Source organism: Nesoenas mayeri (assembly GCF_963082525.1).
Source record: "Nesoenas mayeri genome assembly, chromosome: 1".
In the NCBI taxonomy this organism is placed as follows: Eukaryota; Metazoa; Chordata; class Aves; order Columbiformes; family Columbidae; genus Nesoenas; species Nesoenas mayeri.
Genome location: NC_137541.1, coordinates 36,521,258 through 36,544,161, shown reverse-complemented (window position 1 = coordinate 36,544,161; position 22,904 = coordinate 36,521,258). Strand labels below are relative to the sequence as shown.

At 41.8% G+C, this 22,904-nt stretch overlaps 1 protein-coding gene across 1 annotated transcript in view; it reads right to left on the bottom strand.

Annotated features, from left to right (window-relative positions):
• Positions 1 to 3,000: 3,000 nt before the first annotated feature.
• The window catches only part of MSRB3 (methionine sulfoxide reductase B3), a gene marked incomplete at both ends in the record, with an annotated part of 83,722 nt that continues 63,818 nt past the window's right edge, over positions 3,001 to 22,904 (bottom strand). Inside the window, 2 exon segments of the mRNA XM_080363266.1 lie at positions 3,001 to 3,165; positions 8,314 to 8,411. Coding sequence (XP_080219392.1) covers positions 3,001 to 3,165; positions 8,314 to 8,411 — 263 coding nt within the window.

Here is a 22,904-nt window from a genome sequence, read left to right as displayed (position 1 = left end):
AGATGAAACCTTGACAGAAACCAGCTTTCCACCCAAATTCCTCCACTGAAGACTGAGCCTGGGCAACATAGGGCTCCTACAGCACACTTGGGACTCACTGCATCCCACACTGTGACTTTCCAAAGCAGTGAAAACTTCCGCCAAGTAAAAGTTGAGCCTTTCTCCAAACATTTACCCTCTCTGTTGGGCCTGGGTGTTTGCAATGGTCTCCTGAAAGCAGGTAAGTGCAGTGACACATGGTACCTGGCAGGGCTGTGTCCCTGCCAAAAACCTACTGGGTACATAATATGCACAGCAAGTTAAGGGAAAGAAAAGTAAAAGCAGTTCCCTAAGGCATGCGGCAGCTAGGGGTGCAAAAATCTGCCATAAGGAAGGAGATCAGCACTCTTTATAAAGAAATTTATTTTATATTTGCGTACAACAAATATATGAAAACAAATTTAATTTGAAAAATGTATACTCAATTTCTTAAAAGCATTGAACTCTCTTAAGGAAAGGTTTTAGTTATTAAAAAGGTACCGAATGCTAAAATTATACTTGGATAATATATGTGTGTGTACGTATATATATATATATATATAAAAACCGTGTGCAATTTTATATATATATAGCATATATAAATAACATGTGACTTACATGATATTTTAAGGTATGCTATTTAAACATCTGAGTAACAATAGAGATATTATAAAATATAGTTTGCTATTTCTATGCAGTTTGCATTCAATTTTTATAAGCATCTAGACAGTGCAAAATTTAAACATACAGAAATATTCTCCTGTTATTCTATACATTGTGTTCAGCTCCCAAGTTTCCTTTGTCATGATGATAACCAGACCGAACCAAACTTGGAGGGTTCAATACTAGCCCTTACTAGCACCTTCTAAGAGCAATAAGAGGAAATCTGTCTTACCTTGCACTGTGCTGTAGTATAGTTTGCGCACAAGACAGAACAATGCATTTCCTATGTTAAATGGTCTAACTCCCAGAGATCACATACACCTCACCATATTGACTCATTTCATTGCACTCCATATCCTGCAAAAATAAATCTCCTGTAGGACAGCATACATTACTGCGTACTGAAGTTTAAGTAATATATTTCTTTAACATAAGGCAGGAATATACTGAAATTTGATAACACTTAAATCCAACAGCAATCTGGAATTAAACCACATTTATGTACCACATTTTTATAGATGCTGCCTTTTTAATGTTTATGTCAGAAAATGTGGTAGAGAAAACCTACTTTTCTTTAAATAAAAGCAAGGGATAAAAGCAGTCTTTCTAGAAGAAAATGCTACAAAAACATGGGAACAGGAGAAACTCGACCGCCTCGAAACACCAAAGGTCAGTCTGTACAACCTTTCCTGCAGCTGACGAGCAACTCCTTGCATGTTATCTAGGGGAATATTCATCTGAGTAGGTGCTCACTGCAGCAAAGCCCGAGTGTTTTAGCTCTAAATATTTATCATCCTTATTGGCATCAATCTGATGTTAAGGTATTGCATGCTTTTTTCATATCTTTAACATGTTGCTAAAAAAAGGCAATTCTGACCATTCCATATACTTTTACAATAGCTATATTTTAACTGAAAGATGTTTGTACTTTAGATAGCATGTTTATTATCACTGACATAAAAACCTCAATCCTGCTTTCATAAAAATCAGTGGTTGCTTTGCTCCTACTAGAAATAAAATTGGATCCAAATACGTTAGTCATAAAGTTTGCTAATAAAAGTGAATACTATATTCATTAAATCTCTCAATGCTTAAAGGCAAAGTGGTGTTAGCAAATACCGTATCTTAAAGAACAGTACTATGCACATTTCTAGACAAACGATTACTCAAAAAAATTCTAAAAGCAGCAGTGAAAAACATCTGATGGGACAGCAAATTTTGATGTGAAAATTTCTGGAGCTCTGACAGGCTTTTTGAAAATCCATTTCTTAAACCAATCCCCTCACCCATGTCCTACGCTGCAAATGCACAAATTAAAGGCTGTGGCCTTGTAGGCAGTGTGCATCCACACCAGCTAATCTTTAAAACTGGATACTTCAGGAGGATCTCCCTCTTTCTGCTGCATTCAATCCTAAATTCCCTTTCAGCAGAAACTGTTGTGTTTCCAAATCCTTGTAGCAACCGACAAGATAAAGAGCCCAGTGTCATCCCTCATCTACTTCACTCCTCGAGTTTATCTCTGCACTTGTCCATATAATTACCCCCTGCAGATTCCAATTTTAATTCGGATTTGAGTTACAGTTGATGAACAGGCCTCACAAAAAGACAAAGCCTCATTAATAGCTCACAAAAACAAACCTTGCTAGTGAAAACCTTGACTTAAATGCCAAACAAAGGGGAAAAACAGATGCTGAGACAATGTTTACATCCTTTCAACCACACCCTCGACATTTTGGCAGTAAATTAGCCAAATGATGGGCTTTACATCTCATCCATCTCTTTGAGTTGGGAAGAACATCCATAACTACAAGTTTTTGCAGGGTGCGGCTGATGCAGGGAGATGGCTGAATACACATGACCAAAGGCGGCATGCCTCGCAAGTCACAACAAAGCAGAGATGTGCTAGGAATTCAGGATTTTCTTATGCCCAGAAGTTTCCTACAGACTGGAGATAAACACAAGTCCCATCTCCCACACAAAAAGCAATAGTGTTCAAACCTACAGTAAAACAGCACCAAGAAGAAACTAATAACTAATTATACCAAAGCCTCTCGATTTAAGGATTCTCCAAAGCAATCTCAAATAAAACAAAGGAAAAGAAAACCTGTGAAGTCAGTCAACATATTTTTCAATCCAATTATATAGCAAATGCACTGGCAGGCAAGGCCTCAGTTCCAAAAAGGTGAGGAAGAAGAAGGATGGTGCAAAATGCTTTCATAAATTTAAACATTCTTAGGATATTAGAAAGCAGGCAACTCAGAAAACATTCCTTGTGAGCTGTGTGGGATCAGCGCAGTTTTCAGCAGGCTTTGCTTCATCCTACAGCTCAGCTTTGCCTGTTTGGGCAGGACTGGCACTACCGCTGCCTTCTCCAGCGTTGTTCTTGTCTGCTGGCTTGAAAGATAAGGAAGCAGAGTTTGTGCAGTACCGTTTGCCAGTTGGGCGAGGTCCATCGTCAAAAATATGCCCCAGGTGAGCACCACACTGAAACAAAACACAATAGAGCATCAGTGTGTCTCTGTGCAGCTTGATGGCATCACTGTGATGTTAAACAACGATGAGAAGCTGCTTCCACGGAAGCACCCTGGTGCCTACATCGCCCTTTCAAGTGGGATTTACAACCTACATTTATTGGCAAGAGTGATCCAAGAAGATGATCTCCTGAGATACCATGGGCGCCTAACACTTCAAGCCCAAATTTCCTGGGTGTTTCCCGTTGTACCACTGCGTATGCTTGCTTAGGCCACTATTTCTGAGAAGCCGCTTGTCTCTGTAATGATCTCATGGCAGGAACACAGTTACAAACACAGTGGTGAGGGCAGCACTGTCCACATTTCACTTACTGCTATAAGGACAGCTGTATAAGAAAGGGGCAGCCCGAGCTCCAGGCCCTCCTCACCCTGCAGCTATCTGTAAACCCTCAGTAAGAAAACACTAAAACTCTTGAGTAATATCGGCAAGGACATAAAGCAGTAAAGATATTCTTTGGAGTATGTACTCGTACTCTTTTTTTTTCTTTCCACAGCCTGTCACGCTTCTGAGCATCAGGGTCCTTCTGAATGTACTGCTCCTCACCCCTAGAGGGGATGAAGCTCATCCACTACTCACCTCATACTACTTTCTGTAGTATGTAGGAGATAGGGACAGGTGACCAAAAAGGACCTGTAGTGAAGATATGTAAAATACTTCTGAATGAATAATCTTCAGCTGAGAGTAGTTATAAATAGGAATTATGTTGAATTTGCTTTTTGTAAGGAATATGAAACCACAGGTGGCCTGTTGACACTTTTGTTCTACATGAATCAGCCTCAGATACTTGCAGTGGTTGTCAGGGTGAACACTACTGCTCCTGTCTATGAAAAAGGTAACCGTCCCTTGCTTTAATGAAGAGGACAATATTTTGAAGAAGCTGATCCAATTGATTCTTATTCAAAAATTAGTATCACTATCACTGCACATTATGTCTGACAACTTATCTGGATAATAAGAACTTCTTGTAATTAGTCACTTAAATTCCACAAGTTCATTTTTACAACCTGCCATGAGAAATAAAAAAATAAAACCTTGCACTAGAGAAATATTTATCTTGAACAGGAAAGTCATGCTGCTTTACCAAAGAGCCTTGGCCTTTCAAGTCAATAGCCAATTCCGGTGAGAGCCGGAATGGTGTAACTGAGATCACAGGGCTGCTTGTGGGCTCGCAGTCAGACAGCAAAAATTAAAGACTGCAAATTATTTTTAACATTTAATTAATTCATAGTAAACCAAATGCATAGAGGCAATACTGATTATTCCAAACTGTGAATGAGTTAGTGATGGCAAATCTCTACCCTGCAGTTAATGTGTTGCTAATGTTCTCCTGCTGTTATGGCCTTTAACTCACCCAAGCAGTAGGAAGGGTGTCTGTAGAGGCAGGTAAAGTCATTGGCTTCAGGTTAAACTCTCTCAAAAGACTGAAAGGCTGGGGGAGGCTCTCACGCCAGCTGGGAGGGACAGAAACTCTTCTTGTTTAATGACAACTGAACCAATAATCCTCACTGATGCAGGAGCAGGACAGGTGGGCATGGGAAGCCTCAGTGCTCCGGCCCATCCATCCCACCCTTGCAGCCCCATCCCAGGGCTCCCTGCTCCCAGAAAAGTGTCACTGAAACAGCCCGGGCAGTCCAGCAAGGACCCCAGTAACAAATGGGGGTGCTTCTAGGCTGTGGTATCTGCAGGATGAACTCCCAGAGGCAGTGGGAAAAGGCATGGATGATTTTGGGTTAAGCAGCAGCTGCTCAGCTTTGTGAGGAAGGAAGAGAACACATGGCAAATAAGGAAAAGGCAAAGGAAAGTTGCACGGGAACTAAAGAAGACAAAGCTTCAAGTCTTGTTCCTGAAAGATTACTGTCTTGCCACCCTTTCCTCCATTCTCCACTGGTTATTTTATTTCATGTCATTTCCCTTTAGATTGAAGACTTTTCTTAGGCAGTCTGAGCAGAAAACCTGAGCTGTTTCTCAGAGTGGGGTCTCTAACAATGAGGCACTTCACCTGATTATAAAGCTTTTCCATACCTTGGGGAAAACAAACAAACAACCCCCCCAAAAAAAAACCCCAAACAAACACACAACCAAAACCAAACCAAACAAACCAAAACAAAAAAAAAAAACAAAAAACAAAAAACAAAAAACACTAAAAATCTTAAGTGTTCCAGAGAGAGTATTTTTCTAAATGTTCAGCATCCTAATTAAATCATCTAATCTCAACTAAGAATGCTTCAAAACCTCCTGGCTAGAAGTGTCAATCTTTTTCAGATTAACATTTAACCAAAGATAAATCATTGCCTCTCCACTGGACTGAAACAGAACAAGAGAAACCATAGAGAGAAATTATCTGCAGGGGTGATATACTCACATACAGACTAAAAAGACAATCTATCAAAAAGGTTTTCCTCACAAAACCAGAGAAACTGTGTGAGAGTCCAAGGTAGTCTCATTACATTTTCGTGTGATGGCAGAATCACACCAGGATTGGATTACTGCAAAATTTGTTACCTTTTGAGATTACCTCTCATCAAAAATTTATGTGGCGATTCTCTCTGTAGAGGACTCTATAACTCATCTGCCATGAAAAGAAACGCAATTCAATCCTTTATATCACAGTCTAAGAAACCTGGCCCTCAGCTGAGAGTACAAAGGATGACTTGATTTTGCTGTCCTCCCCAAACGTAATAGGTGACAACCATTTTTCTAGGACATATATACACATTTGCAAAGCCTCCCAAAAAGAAACAATCATCTGTTGCAGCCTTGGACATAAATATATTGGGCAGGATGCACTGGGATGGTGAAACGGTTAGGGTAAAGCATTTGAAGTATGTGTTTGGGAGCAGGAAAGGGGGGTCACTGTGAACTGTCAGTATGCTTGGATCTCTCAAGCCTCCTGGTTCTAATATGCTGCTGGGAGGCACGGAAAGCAGCTTGCAGTCAGCTGCTGTAGCCGAGTCCAAGCTATCCATGTGCAAACAGTACTTCTGTGACTACAGAATTTTACTGATATGTACAGGTACAAATAATAGCTAGGGAGACCTCAGGGGAAGGGACTCCTGAGCAGGAAAGAGAAAAAAGAGATGTAACCCATTTTACAGTATTCCTCAAATGCATTCGTAATTTACTTCTATCTGTCACTAATCATTGACCTTTTAAATATACCCAGGGTGATGCGTTTCCAAAAAACTGTAAAAGTTATTTCTAGGATAATGTCATGAATGTCTTTGATTAACATTACAGCAACTTCCCCCCAAGTGTTTGCTTTCTATAATGGGGAACATTAAAAGAGAAGGTTTTTTATTCTCTCAGACAGGTGGAAGGACCTTTAAAGAAAAATCAACCACTTTTTCATCTGCAAAAGATTAATAACGTTTTGGGTGTGGGAGAGGGTATTTCCCTCCAGTTCTACCAAGGCTTGCCATATCAATCCCACTGCTTTCCAGGCTGCAGTAAAACTGTTGGGTTTTTTTTTTGCAGCTGCATGTGCACATTCCTAGGGCTCCGAGGAACGGAGGAAATGGTTTTGTTATGGATACACAATGCGGCGGTATTAACTGAGCTAAGTGATGGCTGCAAAGATGCTCAGCACTCCTCAAGCTATTTTCCTGCATGACTTGATCATCTGTGGGGTTATTGCCCCAGGAAGCTGGAGTAGCTGGTAGGAAGTTGCCATTGGATTATATAGCAACCTTGGTCGTATTTTTTTCTTAATGCTTTAAATTCAGCTTTTGGTTTTGCTTTACTTTTATGGTGTCTGCGTGTGACTGCTGTGAATACTGCTGGCCTCAGGCCTGCTAATGCTATTTTGTTTGGCAACAGGCAAATGACATTCCCAGACTCCTTGGCCTGACCACAGGCTGCCTTGGGCTTCCCTCAGGTGAAACCAGGAGCTCTGGCCATCTCTTGAAAGGTGTCAGCAGATACAGGCTCAGGAGGTTGGCAATAGGCTGATTTTAGCACTATTCAGGCCTACTAAGCAGAGCTGAAGAGAGTGAGTTGCATTTTTTATTATGCCAGTAATCACTGGTGAAGCACGAGATCCCCACTCTGCAGTACTATTGCTACCTTGTTAGGGAATTTAGGGAAATGGATGTTCCCAAAACGTGTTAAACGGATCTTCTAAAGCATATAATCAATGTAAACACTACAGAATTAGGTAGTACACATGACATATTAGCAGACACACTGATTTGGACATTAACATGTTGGGCCAAACCCTCTACCCAGACTGAAGTTAATAGATTCTCCATAAAGATAATCTTGCCTCTTTTTGAGAAGCTTCTTCACTCACCCTGAGCATTTATATATGAAGACTGCCTGACTAGTAAGGATGCACATTCTCAAGGATTAAATCATTTATCCTGCCACCAATACTTTCTGGAAAGAGAGCAGCAAATAATCACTTTCTAAATGTAGCTGTTGCTTCTCTCAGGAGTTGGAGCACGTGGAGGTGGAGGACTCCAAGCTGCTAGGGACATCTGCTGAACGCCAATGCAGCAGCTTCTCACTTTGCTAGGTAATGATAGTGCCGTTCCCTTCACAAAGAGGAGGGCAGCACAAAGGATGAAAGTAGAACAAGACAGATAACGGAAAAATTGGGCACATCTTAAAGGACTATTGACTTCATTATTACGGCAGATGGGATTATCTGAGGCAGCCATTAGGACTGTGCTGGGAATGAGTGTTGGGAATGAGTTAGCATGGCTGCACAGTAATGCACAGTGACGGAATCAGCACACAGACAGTTGCTCCACTGCTTTTGACTTCCCTCTCAACTGCTCACGTGTGGAGCCAGTCAGGCTCAGGAGCTCCTTTGGAGGGACCCTCTTCAGGAAGACAACTTCTGTAGACTCAGCATCAAGTCCAACCATTTACATCTGCTCCGTTAAATCTCACACAAGACAACAATGTGCATTCCAACGAGCCCTTTGTGCCTTCAGCTCGTTCCACTCAGCTGTTATACCTACGACCCATTGTGCTTTCTCACAGTGATTACTGTTTAATGGAACTGAAATGTTTGCAAATCTTAGGGAAAGTACAGCGCGCGGTAATGATTTTTGCAGCCTTTGCCATCGGAATGGTCTGTGTGTGCTATAAACTAACCTGACTGCAGGATATTTCAATCCGATGCATCCCATAGGAGAAATCATCATTGAAAGTAATTGCATCAGGACTGATCACATCATAGAAGGAAGGCCAACCTGGAAAAGAGGAAGAAGATAAGTAAGAAAAGAGGGCGCTTTCATAGCAGACGGTATTGTAAAAAGCAAGACATAATCACGCTTTGAAAAGTGTTCAACTCTCTCTAGGGCCTGGAAACAATTGAAATGGAGATTTTGGATCCTAAATCACTTAGGTACTTTGGAAAATTTCCCCCCTAAATACAAAATTGTTTACAGGCAAAGACTGAGCTGCCACTAGCTGCCCATCTTCCACCTCAAGAGAGATGCCTGCACTCCACTGCAAGCAACCGTAGTAGGTTAGTTCAGGCATGAAGGTGGTTGCTCAGGTAAGCCAGACTCAGGCTCGCCGTCTGTTTAAAAAAACCACAAATTCCACGCTGAAGACAAACAGTGAGACTTTATGGAACACAGGTGGTTTTGCTTTTGCAGTGTAAAGGTACTTCAAAAAAGAGTAGGTAAGTTGCAATTTTAGAGCCCCAAAACCTGCCTTAACCTTTGCCTTCACCAAGGCATGGTCATGGATGTGCTCAGGCGCTGACCCATCACACATCAGAAGCTGTGAGATGACTACTATTATGCCTAATTTCAAGACAGTACTGAGTGCTTCAGATCAGCCATGGGCAGGTGGAGTCATAACTATGCCTACATTAGACACTAGTAGATGGTCTGCACGTGATCTGCATCCAGGACAAAACAATTGCACTCATTAACATACATGTTGAACACAGCTGTTAGCTGCGACAGAGCAGCATGACCTGACACCAGATGATGATGAGATGGTATACCTGATCTATCAGTAATGGCCACTTATCATCCAAATAATGACCTTGCACTCCTTAATTATTTCATGCCAAGTCTCCCCCTCTCTACAACACAGGTAAAAAACAACACAGATCTGTTCAGTGTCCCAGCAGATATCCATTACCCAGCTGTAACTTTTCAGCCACCCCTCAATAACCTGTCATCATATGCTCTATTTCCTGAAGCTGGGTTCCCACGTAAGAACCTGATAGGCTTCAAGGTCATGTCAACATCTACCAGGGCCCATCTGAAATCCCACTGCCTATCTGTCCTTCTCATTCAGTCTCTTGTCAAATATAACATGCACAGGCAGCTCTTGCTCTCTGCGTATTACACACACATCCATATATACAGAACTTCCTTGTTTTTTCTAATATCTGTTAAGCATTTGCTATTGATGATTTCATAAAATAACTTGCAATGAGCTAATAAGAAACACAGCAGCAGCTGTGAATCACTGCATGTAGATTAATAAAGGATGTACACAGCTTCCCATAAGTAAAGTGAGTAAAATTTCCTATACAGTAAAAGGAGGTGTAGAAGCTATCAGTTTTTCTGAATGTGGGTAAAGGAAGTGTGTAAACTGGAAAAAAACTCCATCTGTCTTCAGTTGTATCTTAAACCACTAAATATGGAAGAATACTTATCAGGATGCAAGTATAATAAGCCTATTTTTAAAAATAAAAGAAATGCTCAGAAATGCATTTCTCTTCCTTTTGGGATCACCCATACAGTCACATTTCTAAGCCCGCAACTTGACAGCATTGCAAGCCTCACGTCCAGTGCTCCCAAGGTGCCTACTACCATCACAAGTGTTTCCATCTTTTTTTTTTCTCCCAAAAAAGTATTGCAAATGGAAGAGTTGAAGACACCAGATAGACTGAAGAGCAAAAACTCTGAACAGGGAAAATATCCCGTAAGACAGGAACTCGGTGCAGCAAACACAACTGTTAAAAAAATTATATATATATTTATATAAATTCTTCCTCTCATGCAAAATATCCCTTCCAAACAAATACCTTCACAAACAGAAAAGGAATAAATGTATGACAAGTTTTGCAAAAGGGGCTATTCTGTTGACAGAAAAACTGATGTCTCCTAAGTGGTGCCCCCTTTCCAACACCATTCGTCATCTTCTTAGCTGGGCCTCTGTCTAATGAAAATTGAGCCAGTCAGAATATTTGTAATGAAGCCTTTTTAGTTTTTTAAATTTAGTTTTGCAAAACAGACATATCATTTTGCTCTTGTGTGATGGCAGAGAAGTTCCTAAGAGGGAGCTCTTTGGAGTAACCAACTATCTGATTGTGTGAAAGTCTTTGGAGGAGGAACACTTCAGTGCTGCAGAAATTCTCAAAGACAGCCCTGCCTCCTCCGTAACAGCAATAAGGGGGAAGCTTCAAAGGCTGCTACACAGAGATTGAAGCAATCTGTGTCTTGCTGAGAAAATTACCCTGTGAGAAGGGTTTGGAGGAGACGTGTTTATGTCAGCTTTGACATTAAAGAAAGACCAACCATCCTCCTTTCTCCAGACTTTTCATTTTGGACTTCCCATTCACCACAGAAAAATTATTTGCTTTGGATGCACTCCATGCACTTTTATAAAATGAAGTCATCTGAAACCTATATAAACAGGCAAGCTCCTCCTAAAGTAGCCTTTGTACCCAACTGGAGTGACTTCAGTTTTAGGCTGTCAGTTCGTGCTACACGTGACACGTGTTCCAAAGGCTCCACCACTGCCACATATGGTCCCCAAGACACGGGCTTTGCCTCCACAGCGTGGACTTTTAACTCTCAATCAAGCCATCTCTATTTGAGTGACATGGCGGGCCAGGCACTAGAATTACTGTGATGAACCGGTAATTCCACGAGGGTTGACTGAAAACTGTGCAAACTCTGCAACAGAAAAGGTCCTGAAGGGCACAGTGAGACACGCTGTCACTCTGTTGACCTTGAGAGGAAGACAAGTGAACTGCTCATTGAGTTGATGAGCCAAACTCACCAGGAAAATCAATCCCCTTCTGCTGCCTCATTTCCTCTCCCGAGCTAAAGTGGAAAACCCATTTGATAGTTTGCTAAGCCTTCTCTGGCCATTTTCTCTACTTCAAAAGCTGCCAGGAACAAGCTGCAGAAGCCGTCTGCTTGCCTGCACCTCAGGCAACTCCCAGTGACACAGAAAGCCAACCAGATCCCTGTGAATTCTTCATACAGTCTTTCTGTCTTTCTACGTGAATGACCCACCAGTGGCCTTGACTTTGCAAGCCCCAGGCAACTTCTGCTGTCCCACTGGCTGCTGCTCCTCTGCTCCTGTCCCCCTGAGCACCCACCTCCATCCTGCCATAAGGCTGCAAAATGGCTGGCTCGCTCTGCATTTTAGACAGCTCAGCCTGCTTTTGAAGGCTATCTGGCTGCTTGGAAAGGGCATGCTCCTGCAGGAATGCGGGGGGAGAAGCCCATGTTGCACCTCTTCTGCTGAGCTGAGAGAGAGAAAGAGTCACCCTTGGCACGGCAGCAGCTGAGCGCTGGAGGAGACCCTCTGCAAACGCCGGTGCCGAGGCTCAGCCCTCCGCGGGTGGCAGCTTTCTGTCAGGTCTGGCTCAACACGTCTGATGGGCAGCGGGAGTGGAGGCTGCTGTCTTTGGAAGGATAGTAAAACATAACAGCTAGGAAGAAATAGCTGCTGGAGGAAAGGGGCAAAGGGTAATTGTGGGAGACAAGATGGGGGTGGGGGGAGCCTCCCAGCTGAGTGAACAACTTCAAATGACATTTGTGCTTTTTTATGTGTGTGTGTGAACAGCGGCTAAAGTTTGTGAATACATTCATCCTTGAATGTAAGTTTAGTTTGAGGGAGAGTATGACACAGTAACAGTCAGCAACTTTTATCCCATTACAGACATTTAAAATGGGCTCATTCTCATCTTCACTATCACTTTGTAATCACACTGGTAATATAAAATTGCTCTAATATAAAAGGGTCTGCTTTGTTTGTGCTCACCCTTTATATGGGAGTCAGGCAACTATGTCATAAGGGCTAATTTGTGGTACATTAATAAGCTAGCTGGGGAGATGAGTAGTTTTCAGATGTATAACAAGTATCCTTTCCTGGATCTAAAATACACTAAATAAAGCAATGAAATTTTCTTCTGCCAAGTACTTAAGTGAAAACCATGTGTAAACTGAACATTACACTCCATCCTTTATGAGTAATAGAAAGGATCTTATGCTGCTGGGTGTCACACACACTGAGTCATGTCCCGTTCTTCTGGGACATCCCCCAAATATTTCGTAAAAGCTGCAAGGCATTTCTAAAATTCACCCCACACCCCCTCACTAAAACCTAACCTCTTGTTTTTCATAATGGTCCCTGCTCTGGCAAAGCAGAGACAGCGGTCCTTGCCTCTTTGTCAAAGATGCTTACTTCAGCACAGAGATGGCCTGGAACTGCCCAGGGCAGCCACAGTGAAGAACAAGGAGGAAGGGAAATGTTGGCTCTGTAACCTGTGCTGGATGCTGCTTTTGCAGCCCTGGGCACAGGGTTTCAAATCATTCAAAAGAGACACCTTCTTTCTCACTTTCAGCCCTCCTGTTCCAGGCACCTGATGGAGTCTGTATTACTAACGAGCTGCATTAAGGCAGGTACCTACACAGGCAGCGGGCAGAAGGTGGATATGACAACACAGGCAGCCAGCACACAGCAGTCCCTGAAAGCTGACAAATGGAACAGGTCTCCATAAACTGAGATACCAAAGTAGCTGTAACGCCTGAGTAAGGCAGCAAGAGCAAACAGCGTGCCCACAGTCCAGCCCGCTTTGGGAATTCCTGGTAGAGATATGAAACCCCAGCAGGAGGAGATTGTTTCTCTCACATTAACCCAGGATGCTCTAAAGCACTTCATCTTGTGGGCTCCTCCAGGACTCATTCTTGGGGCAATGCTGACCTCATACAATAAAAGAAACATTTTGTTCCCATAAACTTTTGGAAAGCAGACCAGCTGTTGATTGATTGATCAATTTTAGAAGCATCTCAAACCTCCTTCCAGTTTTGGAAGTTCACACACATTTTGTTGTAGTTAGTTCTCCAACTTCCTAATAAATGGATGCAAGCACTCAGACATCTAACCGTTAAAATATGAGTCTATAATTATTTGCAGAAGCAAAACGGCAGGCTGCTTTTGAAAATCAGCCCTGCTAGACTATTTTTTCTCCCTCTCATGAACCAATACTCCTTTTGACATTTTTTTGAACAGCACAATTGCAATCCCAAAGCATCTAATGCTCTGACATTATTCTCATTTCATACACCTGCCGACTTGAGACCTCCACAGTTTTTCAATAACTGCGATGCCTGTAGTTATGTTTTTCATTTTAGATCCCAAAGAGATTAAGTTCAACCTGCATTTTATCATTCTTCACTGTAATTATTCCAAGCATTTACTTCAGTGAGTTATTTACAGATGGAGAAGTAGGGGGAGACGGAAGATGTTAGAACTACCAAATGGCACCAGATGGAAAAGAGGATCTTGACCTGAAAAATACCCTGTTTCTCTGATGTGCTGTATTTTTAGAATTCTGATTCCCTTTTAACCTAATGCGGATTAATGAAAACCCAAAGGCTTTTTAAGGTAGAGTCTCATCATTTATCTTCACTGAGAAGCTATGTCTGTGTAAAAACATGAAGCGCATAGGATTTTTAAAAAAAGGTAATAAAGCTTCTGCTTTGAAACTGCTGTAAAGCTGAAGGGCCTTCACTTTTTTCTTTCTCATAGGTTTATTGAAACAGAATCTGAAAGACACAGGCATCCACAGCTGTAACTTCTCACATACAAGTTTAATGTAGAACTACAAAGTCACATACTGCTATTATGTAGAATGCCAGTGCAAATATAGGGCATTTTTTTGCCAAACATCCTGGGTTATTTTTCGTACTATCTCCATGACAATGAATGCACAATAAATATTCTTTCTTACAAATATTTTACCATCAGGTTACACTACTTTCAGTGAGGTTCATTTAATTTACCCAAGTGTAGCGACAAACCAAATCAGGCACAGAAACATTTTTGCTCACCAGCAAATGACTTTACAGTAGATATGTATCCCACTGGAAAGAAAACAGTTGGTCCTTTCCAGATACAAGAATGATGACATGGTCCTGTCTTTCAGCAGAACATTCAGAGTGTTGGAGTGGTAGAGAGGTAGGGGGTGGAGGGAAGACAGGGGGAAACAAAGACAAAATGAAGCTTGATTTTGGAAGGAAAAGTAGAGAGAGGGGTTATATCTAACATGCTGTCTCTAACAGCAAAGTTGGGTTACCGCAGCAGGCACATACCACTCTGACAGAACAGTGTGGGAAGGGAATTTTACAAAACAACTGAACTTCTAATAGCAGCTTTTATGAGACAATCGTCATCTGTTTTTTTCTTTATGTTTCTCACTTGGGAAATAAAAAAGTGAAAGCCATAAATAAAGGTAGTATTTGTTTTCTTCCACTATGGCACTCTGAGCATCAAAACAGCTTACTATGAAACGGCATATGCAATCCAGATTTATTTCTTTGTTACTGCGAGGAGGATTTATATTTGTTTAAAATGATCGTTAAGGGAGATCTGAAACTCTGCATCTACAATTTCATTTGACATCTGAATTTTTCAGAACAAGAGTGCCCCTGATGTCTCCTGAGCATGAAAGCAATTAATAACTGTACCACAATACCGCTATTGCCCCAGCTGCTTCCTTAGTCCTTTCACTGTGCTCTAAATACTGCTAAACATAAGCCGACTCTTTTAGAGCTTTCGTCTATAACAGTCCCAACATCTCCAATGTCTGGGTTGCTGCTAAAATCAACAGGTAGGCAGGAGCCGGGATGTTCCTCAAGTCTTCTTACAAAGATTGAGTTACTAATGGTTTCTTTCTTGGTTCAGGTTCAACAAAACTACTGAACCCAACTCACTTCCTCCCAAAGGATGGGTCTCTCCCCTCATCTGAACAGTGTCTCTTGTTACTTTAAATCACAGATAATGTTTTTAAAAATATATCTTACACATAAGTCAGCTGTAGATCTTCAGCATCAAAGGAACCAAACAGAATCATGTGAAGCAGTGTAACCTTGAGCTATAATTTTAAAATGCCATCAAGAAATGTCTCAAATAGTTCTTAAAATTTACTGTTGACCTAGTAACCTCAGTCCAAAGCATTCAACTTTGAATAAATGTTTTTGTTTTCCTTCCAAAAGCAGTATTGGTAAAACAAATGTATGTATTGCAAAACATCTTGTAATCGGTATACCTATCTGCACAATTCACTAAAATAACTAAGGCTTTCATACAGGATGAGTAAATCAGGATAGCAGTAGAGCTGGCAGGCCATACGATGGAAGTGATTTGACAAAATTGGAATCCTAATGCAGTGTGTTCACAGAGAAAGTAAAAACCCAGCAAAAGCAACCTTGTAATAATCAGCATCTGGCACTGAAATGAACAGCAGTCACAGATGAAGTACATATTTGAAAAATTTGTCATGGGTGTTTCAAGTAATGAATATCCACAATTTGTTTGTTGAAATATTTTCCTGTAGTACTGTTATGCATGTCTGGGAAATAAAGTTTGTAAAGAACAGCGTGAACTCAGTTACACACTAAAACTGAAACTACAGAGGTGGAATTCTGACAGAACTATTTTTAACTCAAAAAAAGTGCCATCTGTACTGTCTTCCTTCTGCAGTTATATTCCTTCTACTGAGCAATGTACCTCCAGCACTGAGTGCTCTGGCAGACAAGCACCCTCCTCATTACAGCTGGACAAACAGGCTCTTTACATTGCAGTTGTAAAGTTCTGAAACAAGGGAAAGAGTTATTACACTGATTAAAACAAAAAATAAGACAAGGCCCCCTTTCTTCTGTTTACTTTAGATACTGAATAAGATGTCTTGGTGAGGGAATGTGGTCACAAATACCTAAGAAGGCACATAATTTTCTTGGCCATCAAAGAAAGCTTTTGTCAGGATTTGGGCCAAGACTGGAGCAGTGTGCAGATGGCAACATCTGCCCAAGGTTGACAGAACGGAGTACTGAACAGCAAGGTGAACACAGAGCCACAAACCACCAGGTTTGCTGTTAGGGCCATTTGGCCACATGACAAGACTCTGTAGGAGGGTGGGATACGGCTCCTTTTGTTGCCACCATGAACAGGCAGAGAACACCCCTTCCCTTGCCCTTTGCCTAATATAACAGCTTATCCACTGAGCTAGTCTGTAAAACAGATACATTTCCAGAGCAGAATTTTCATCCCAGCGCAGGAACATCTCATCATGAGCTACAGGCTCATCAAACCTCATAAAGAACCTTGCCATGAAGCCCTCCTTCACCTGGAAAGTGCAGAAGCTACTCACTGCAGCTTCACGCAAAGACTTCTGAGGTACTTCTGTCACTCAGGCATGGTACCCAGGGTAGCTTTACATTGCCCTTTGCCTAAGACTTTGTCTTTACAACACACAGCTGAACACCGTGCTGTCATGCACAAAAGCATGTGACAGCTGTAGGCACTGTGGAAAATCCTGAAAGAAGAAAAAAACAAATTATTCGTAGAGTTAGATTGCTTTGAGTTAGTGTTGGGACGAGAGGGGGGTTTAAATCTTTATAACCTCTTATGCAAACAAGAGGAGGTAGGTAATAATGCTGACTAGAAAATAAAGACCTTTCTTCACAGAAAAGCCTGACAAAAACAATATACATGTGCACACACACTCCCACACACTCCTTTTCCTTAAAGTCTTCTGTGGAAAACTTCAGCTGTACTTTGAAAACTTCGGAAAATTGAAACTATTGAAATGGAAAAGTTAATATTTCAGATTATAATGTTCACCTTCTGTTTTGCTTTCTGTTGCAGTTTCTAAAGCAAAGCATGTCCTTTCTGCTAAACCCCATATTTTCTTTCAAGAAAGATTTCAAAGGAAAAGTTTACATAGCCATGCTACAGAGCCAGTGACACAGTCCAAGGAAAGAAACAGCAAAGTGCTTGAAAACAATCTCATGAGGACCTGTTCTCCTTTAGTGCTCTGCTGGGGGAATCACCCAAAGCCTGAGCAAGCACTAACACAGTTGCTGCGCAGACCAGCTCAGCACAAGTCTCTTATTTGCTCAGGTGCCTGCGCCATTCCTTACATGGGCACCACTTAGATTTCTTCTTTTTTTTTCTGGATTAGCCTTCTAATATATTTTTTACTTGAATAAATAATTTAAACAAAACAAACGTGCCATACACAAACTGCTCAAGGCATGGAATGAGCTTCAAACCTAAGCTAAGAGCATTTCTAATTAGGCACAGTAGGAATGGTCACAGTGGAAATCGATTATACTCACTAGATGTTTTTGCAGACAAATAATATTGGTTTATAAACACCCAACTCACTTCGGGGTCTTGTTTTCTTTTATGCTATTCTAGGTAAAGAAATACATAAAAAGGAGTAATGGGCTTGGAAAAGAAGTCTGATGCAATAAGCAAGAGGAGAAATAAGAGAAGTCAGCAAAAAGGAAATGGGCCAATGTGCAGGAGAGGGGCAAGATGCTGGGAGTAGGCATGCAGTCCTGTGACAGATGCCTTCAGCATCTCAAGGAAAACACTCCATCCCTCTGGGGGTTTGTCTCCATCACACAGTGCCTCCCATAGCACCAGGCCAAATGCAGTCCACATCATCAGCTGTGGACACTCTGTGTAACACCAGGCGATCTCCCCTGGGCCATGCAGACGTCCCCACCACCCTGCCGGGGCACAGCCCATGGCTGGGGGTCCCTGCAGCCCGGGCACAGCCAGCCCGCCCTGCAGCAGGCGGGCACGGCGGCTGCTCGGACGCTCACAGGCGAGAAGAGGCTGTGCCACGTCCCGCTGTTCCCCCGTCGCAGCTGCCCCGCGAAGGGCTGTTTGCGGCGCGGGGGGCCCGCGGCCAAAGCCCGGCCCGCTCGGGGGTCGCGGCCTCCCCCGCCCCGCCCGGGGCTGCTCAGCGCCGGCGGCCGCTGCTCGGTGGGGGAGAGCGGCAGGGCCCGCGGGCAGGGCGGGAGCGGCGGCAGCGCATTGCCTTGGCCTTGTCTCCACCTGCTGATTTTATAAGCAAATATACTCGGGAAAAGTAACCCTACAAATAAATACAATTGCCGCTTGTGTAGGAGCCGTGTTTTGGGGCACATATCTAGGACCTCCAGCCACAACCAAGCACTGCGATCTGGGAGAGTTGAAAAGACTAACATCCGAACGGGTAACCAGTTTGGTTGGTTTGTGTTTGGGTATTTTTTTTCCTGCTTTTTCACGCAGACTTCAGGAAAACAAGCATGGTGCCATTCTGCCATCTGCTTCCTCTTGTTCAAAGACGTTCAAAGGCACCAGTGAGCATCAAAACGGAGGCAGATGAAGCTCTTGTGCAAGCAGGCGAGCTGGCACTACAATCACTCGATACATTTCTGGAGCTCACATGTCAAAAAGCATCACTTTCAATTCACCCAACCCTTCAAAGAAGCACACACCAGGGCTCCAGCCTAACCTGGCACTCGCCCTCCTCAGAAAGGACTAAAAAAAGGCTGGGAAGGGATATACAAAGGCATTTCTCATCAACTGCTAAATGGTCCAATATACTCGTAACCTTAGCTCTCTGCTTTATAGCAAGTGAGTGATGAAAACCTGATGGGACAGGAGAGCAGGCTGCACTCTGAGCCACGACGGTGCATTTTTGGAATTGGACAAAAATATTCTGGACACCTGGAAAGGGCATGGGCAGCAAGGGGATATACTTGGGAGAAAGGAAGAGTTTAAAAAGATTAAGAAAAATTTCTGATTAAGATTTTAAGAGGTGAAGTTTTGGCATGGATCAGGTTTCCTGAAAAGCATGAATCAGGCTCTGAGCTGGCTTCTCAGATGCTATTTGGAGACCTCAAAAGCAGAACCATTTAGAAAGAAACTTCTTCAAGGAGTCCAGCTTAAACTACAAAGACATAAAATTCCAGTCAGACACAGGAAATTCTTAGGGGAATACAAGAATTTTATGAGTCAGAAGATAAAAATCCCTCTGAATACTTAACTAAACTAATCTAATGAAGTAATGACCAAGAAAGGAGTGTGATGAATCTGCATGTCAGGAAGGACAAATTTAAACAAACAGGAAATTGAACAACCTGAAGCTGTTTTCAGTTTTATTCCCTGTGCCCGCTCCCTTTTTTCTTTAAAGGTGCAAACAGAAGAAGCTGCCGTGTGGGTCTGACAGGACAATTTCGTTTTAGATGAAGTTTCAATTTAAAAGAAATAAATTGCCTGGCTTCCTTTTGCAAAGTTGGGAAGTAATTTATTTATGATTCATTATTTGCACTGTTGTAGACCCTACAGGCCCCAGTACAATCAACCCACTAATCATTACCAAAGAATACAGGGAAAGACAGTCCTTGATATAAAGTTTGTAATCCAAAATTTAGCTTCCTACCCAGCATGCAGAAGTGAGGCTAAATGCTTCCTATTAGATATTTTACCAATGCTGGTAGCTAGAGAAAGGCTTCAATCCTAAATGGTACAGCTAGCTCCAATCCAGCTTCACGCTGGGGCACATGCTTAGCTTTTGACATGGAGAAGTTGTCAGAGAGGTTTCCAGAGAGATCATCACATCCATAAGGGTCTTGACTTTAGGTACAGAGGATTCCAAGAGCAGCTGTGTGAAGCAATTTTAGACAGAATGCTGTCTCCTCTACATTGCGGAGCCAGGCGGCAGCTACACTTACGAAGAGGTTTATGTATGTGCAGTATTGCGTCTTGGATGCCTTTTACAAGGAGTGAGGAGCTTTTTCAATTTATAAACTTTTTATTACAAATTCTCTCATTTAGGAAATAAATTTTAGCAAATTGCAACTCCTAAAACTTCAAAGAGTGCTACTTTTCTAACAATGTTGCTTCTATACTAAAATTAAGTTTGCATTAAAGCTCTTCTGTTACTTCTTTTTTTACTTCAGCTTGAAAGAAATAAACTTGTACAGAAGACATATTTTTTTGTTTGTTTCAGTGAGTGTTGTGATTTCAAATGTCTTCATTCCACAACGGACAAAAAGAAAAAGGAAAATTCTCTTTACACAAGGCTTCCTCCAAAACTAGTCTTGGGTTAATTGTTTCATTATACAAAAAAATCATTATAAGAAAACCAAAATACTTTAATTTTGATTTTCATATGTGTGTGTAGTATTGCATCTTGTATGCCTTTTTCATGCTAAAAATTTCTGATAAAAAGTTGTGCTAAAATGATTTTGAGATGAAAACAAAAGCTTTCATCCCAAAAAGACATGCCACCAGCACAGCCTAATGTGCTGCTGTACACAGTAAGTCAGGCATATACTGAACTGACTTCAAACTACTTTTTAATAAATTAGGGCACTGCTTAGTTTCCTATCTGAACTGCCTGTTTAGATCCTACTATTTGGGGTTGATTCTGGACTCCACTTAAAATACTAATTGTTTATATTAAATAGACAAGAGAATGTGTGATGTATTTTAACTGTCAAAAGTGTTGTGAACAGCAGCAGCTGGAAGAGGAATGTTTAATTCACTCCGTTACCCCCAAGCCTTTTAGAATCCTGTATCAGCAGCTAAATCTTAGTCTTGCAGGCAAGAAAAACAGGGTATGAAGGGGTAGCACAGCAAAGCGGCTTCTACAGGAAAAAAAGGAGGGCTATGTGAAAGCCACAGTATTGTCATTATTCAGTCAAAATAGAGCATCACTAAATCTTCAAGAGCATTGATGCATCCGTGAAAGCTGTGCACGTTTTTGTGTGGAAAAGCTCCCATTTCGTGGCTCCTTTCTTGTGCTGTTTCCTCACACTTAGCTGATGCCCGAGATGTGATGCAGATAGCGATGGAAGATATCACTTGAACCATTTGCTATATGATACCCCTAGAAAAAGGAATCTTGATGCTATCAGTTACTGTAATACTCTTGTATGTTCTGGACAAGAGGTCAGAGGCTGGTGTAGAGCTGTGAGTAAGGGTAAGTTTCCTCCCTTGCACAATTTATTCTCACAGGGCACCTCACACACATACTCTGGACGCTTCCCCCGTGATAATTTTTTGCAGCATAACCTGGTGCTGGGACCCACAGAGCCCAAAACAAGGGTAAGAGTTGTTACTTAAGAGAAATTAATAAAGGCATTGCTAAGGAACAGCACCAAGTTGTTTTCAACATTTACAAAAGCTTCACATTTTAAAAAGTAGAAAAAAAAATCTAACCACAATGATACTATTTTGTGGATTTCCTTGAGGAAATCTTCGGAGTAAAACAGCAAATTAGCTGCACACAGACAAATGATCACTCTAATGTCAAGGGAAAGGAGGGTCTGAAACACTAAATGACGAGATGCATAAGCCTGTGCAAACTGCTGTAGTGCAGGTTTTCCTTGGGAGGCCTGACTTCAGCCATGTGATTTGGGGTCTTTTTTTTTAATGCCGCATTTACAGAACAGGTTTGGCATGCTCAGGAAAGGAACACTGTTTTTGTTCATCCTATCCATCTTTTACTTGTCCAATTGCCACTACTGTATTAGTAGAAAAAATAGACCCGACAAGGTGTAAAATAATGCTCTGCATTCAAAGACAGCGCTGTACCTCATTTCACTTTAATATTTACTTCAAAAGTAAACTCTGCTGAAACCTTGCATAAATAGCACTGAATGAGTTTGCAAGGTATTCTGAACTTACTGAAGCAAAGTCGACTCATGTCTAACACACAATTGCTTATTTGGTTCCTTACTGCCAAAACATCTGCCAAGAGAGCCCTGGGATGAAGCAAGTGGGGAGACAGAAGCAGGTGAGGCTTGACTGGAATAAGAATTGTTAACAAAACAGATGTTAGCCAGCAGAAACACAGTCCACACCAACTGACAGTAAGCAAGAATAGCAAAGCTGAAAAGTAGCTGCAGGCATGGATTTTAATTAGATTTTAATTTGATTAAATTTTTACTACCGTATGTGTCCAAATTCTCATTTTCAGCCTTTCCACTGTCTTCTGTCCATTACTTTTTCCTTATGCTGCAAGAGATCTTTCCTTCTTTTCTTTTTTCTCTCAAAAAGGCTGCAAACTGGGTGTCTGAGCTTCCTCTCAAGCAGTGTGTGCTTGGGAGTGTGAGGTCAAGGAACTGTAGCCTTGATTAGACTGGATTCTGGAAGGAGCTGTACAGAGATTTTGTTTAGGTTTGAAAGATGAGTTTGTGGCTCATTCTAAAAGTAAATTCTTACAGAGACTTTCACCAGAGAAGGCAAAATATAAAATCTTGACAAGGGGTCAGCAGGAAGTCTTCCATAAAAGCAGGTTTTCAAACAAAAGAAACATGAAATGGTTGCTTGCTGGAATCAAATGTTTTCATAGGGATGTCCCTGCTTCACCAAAGATGCACTCAGCCCAGAACAGCCAGTAACTTGCTGGTCAGGAAGTCCAGTGGGAGATGCATGGGAGGCTTCTGTTCTAATCAGCTTCTAATATTTTGCATGCAAAGTGGAGAAGCTTTAGCAAGGCTGACTTAAGGGAAGGTGTCATAAGATGGTTGAAGCAATCAATCAGCTTCCTGCCCCTGCTCTCAGCTGTATTGGTTCTGCTGCTTCCTCACCATTCACTGGCTCTGGTCTCCATTTGCGGGGAGAAAGTTCAGTTCACTAAACCAGCAGAAAATTATTCAGCTGTTTTTCTGTGCTAGCTAGCTGAAACA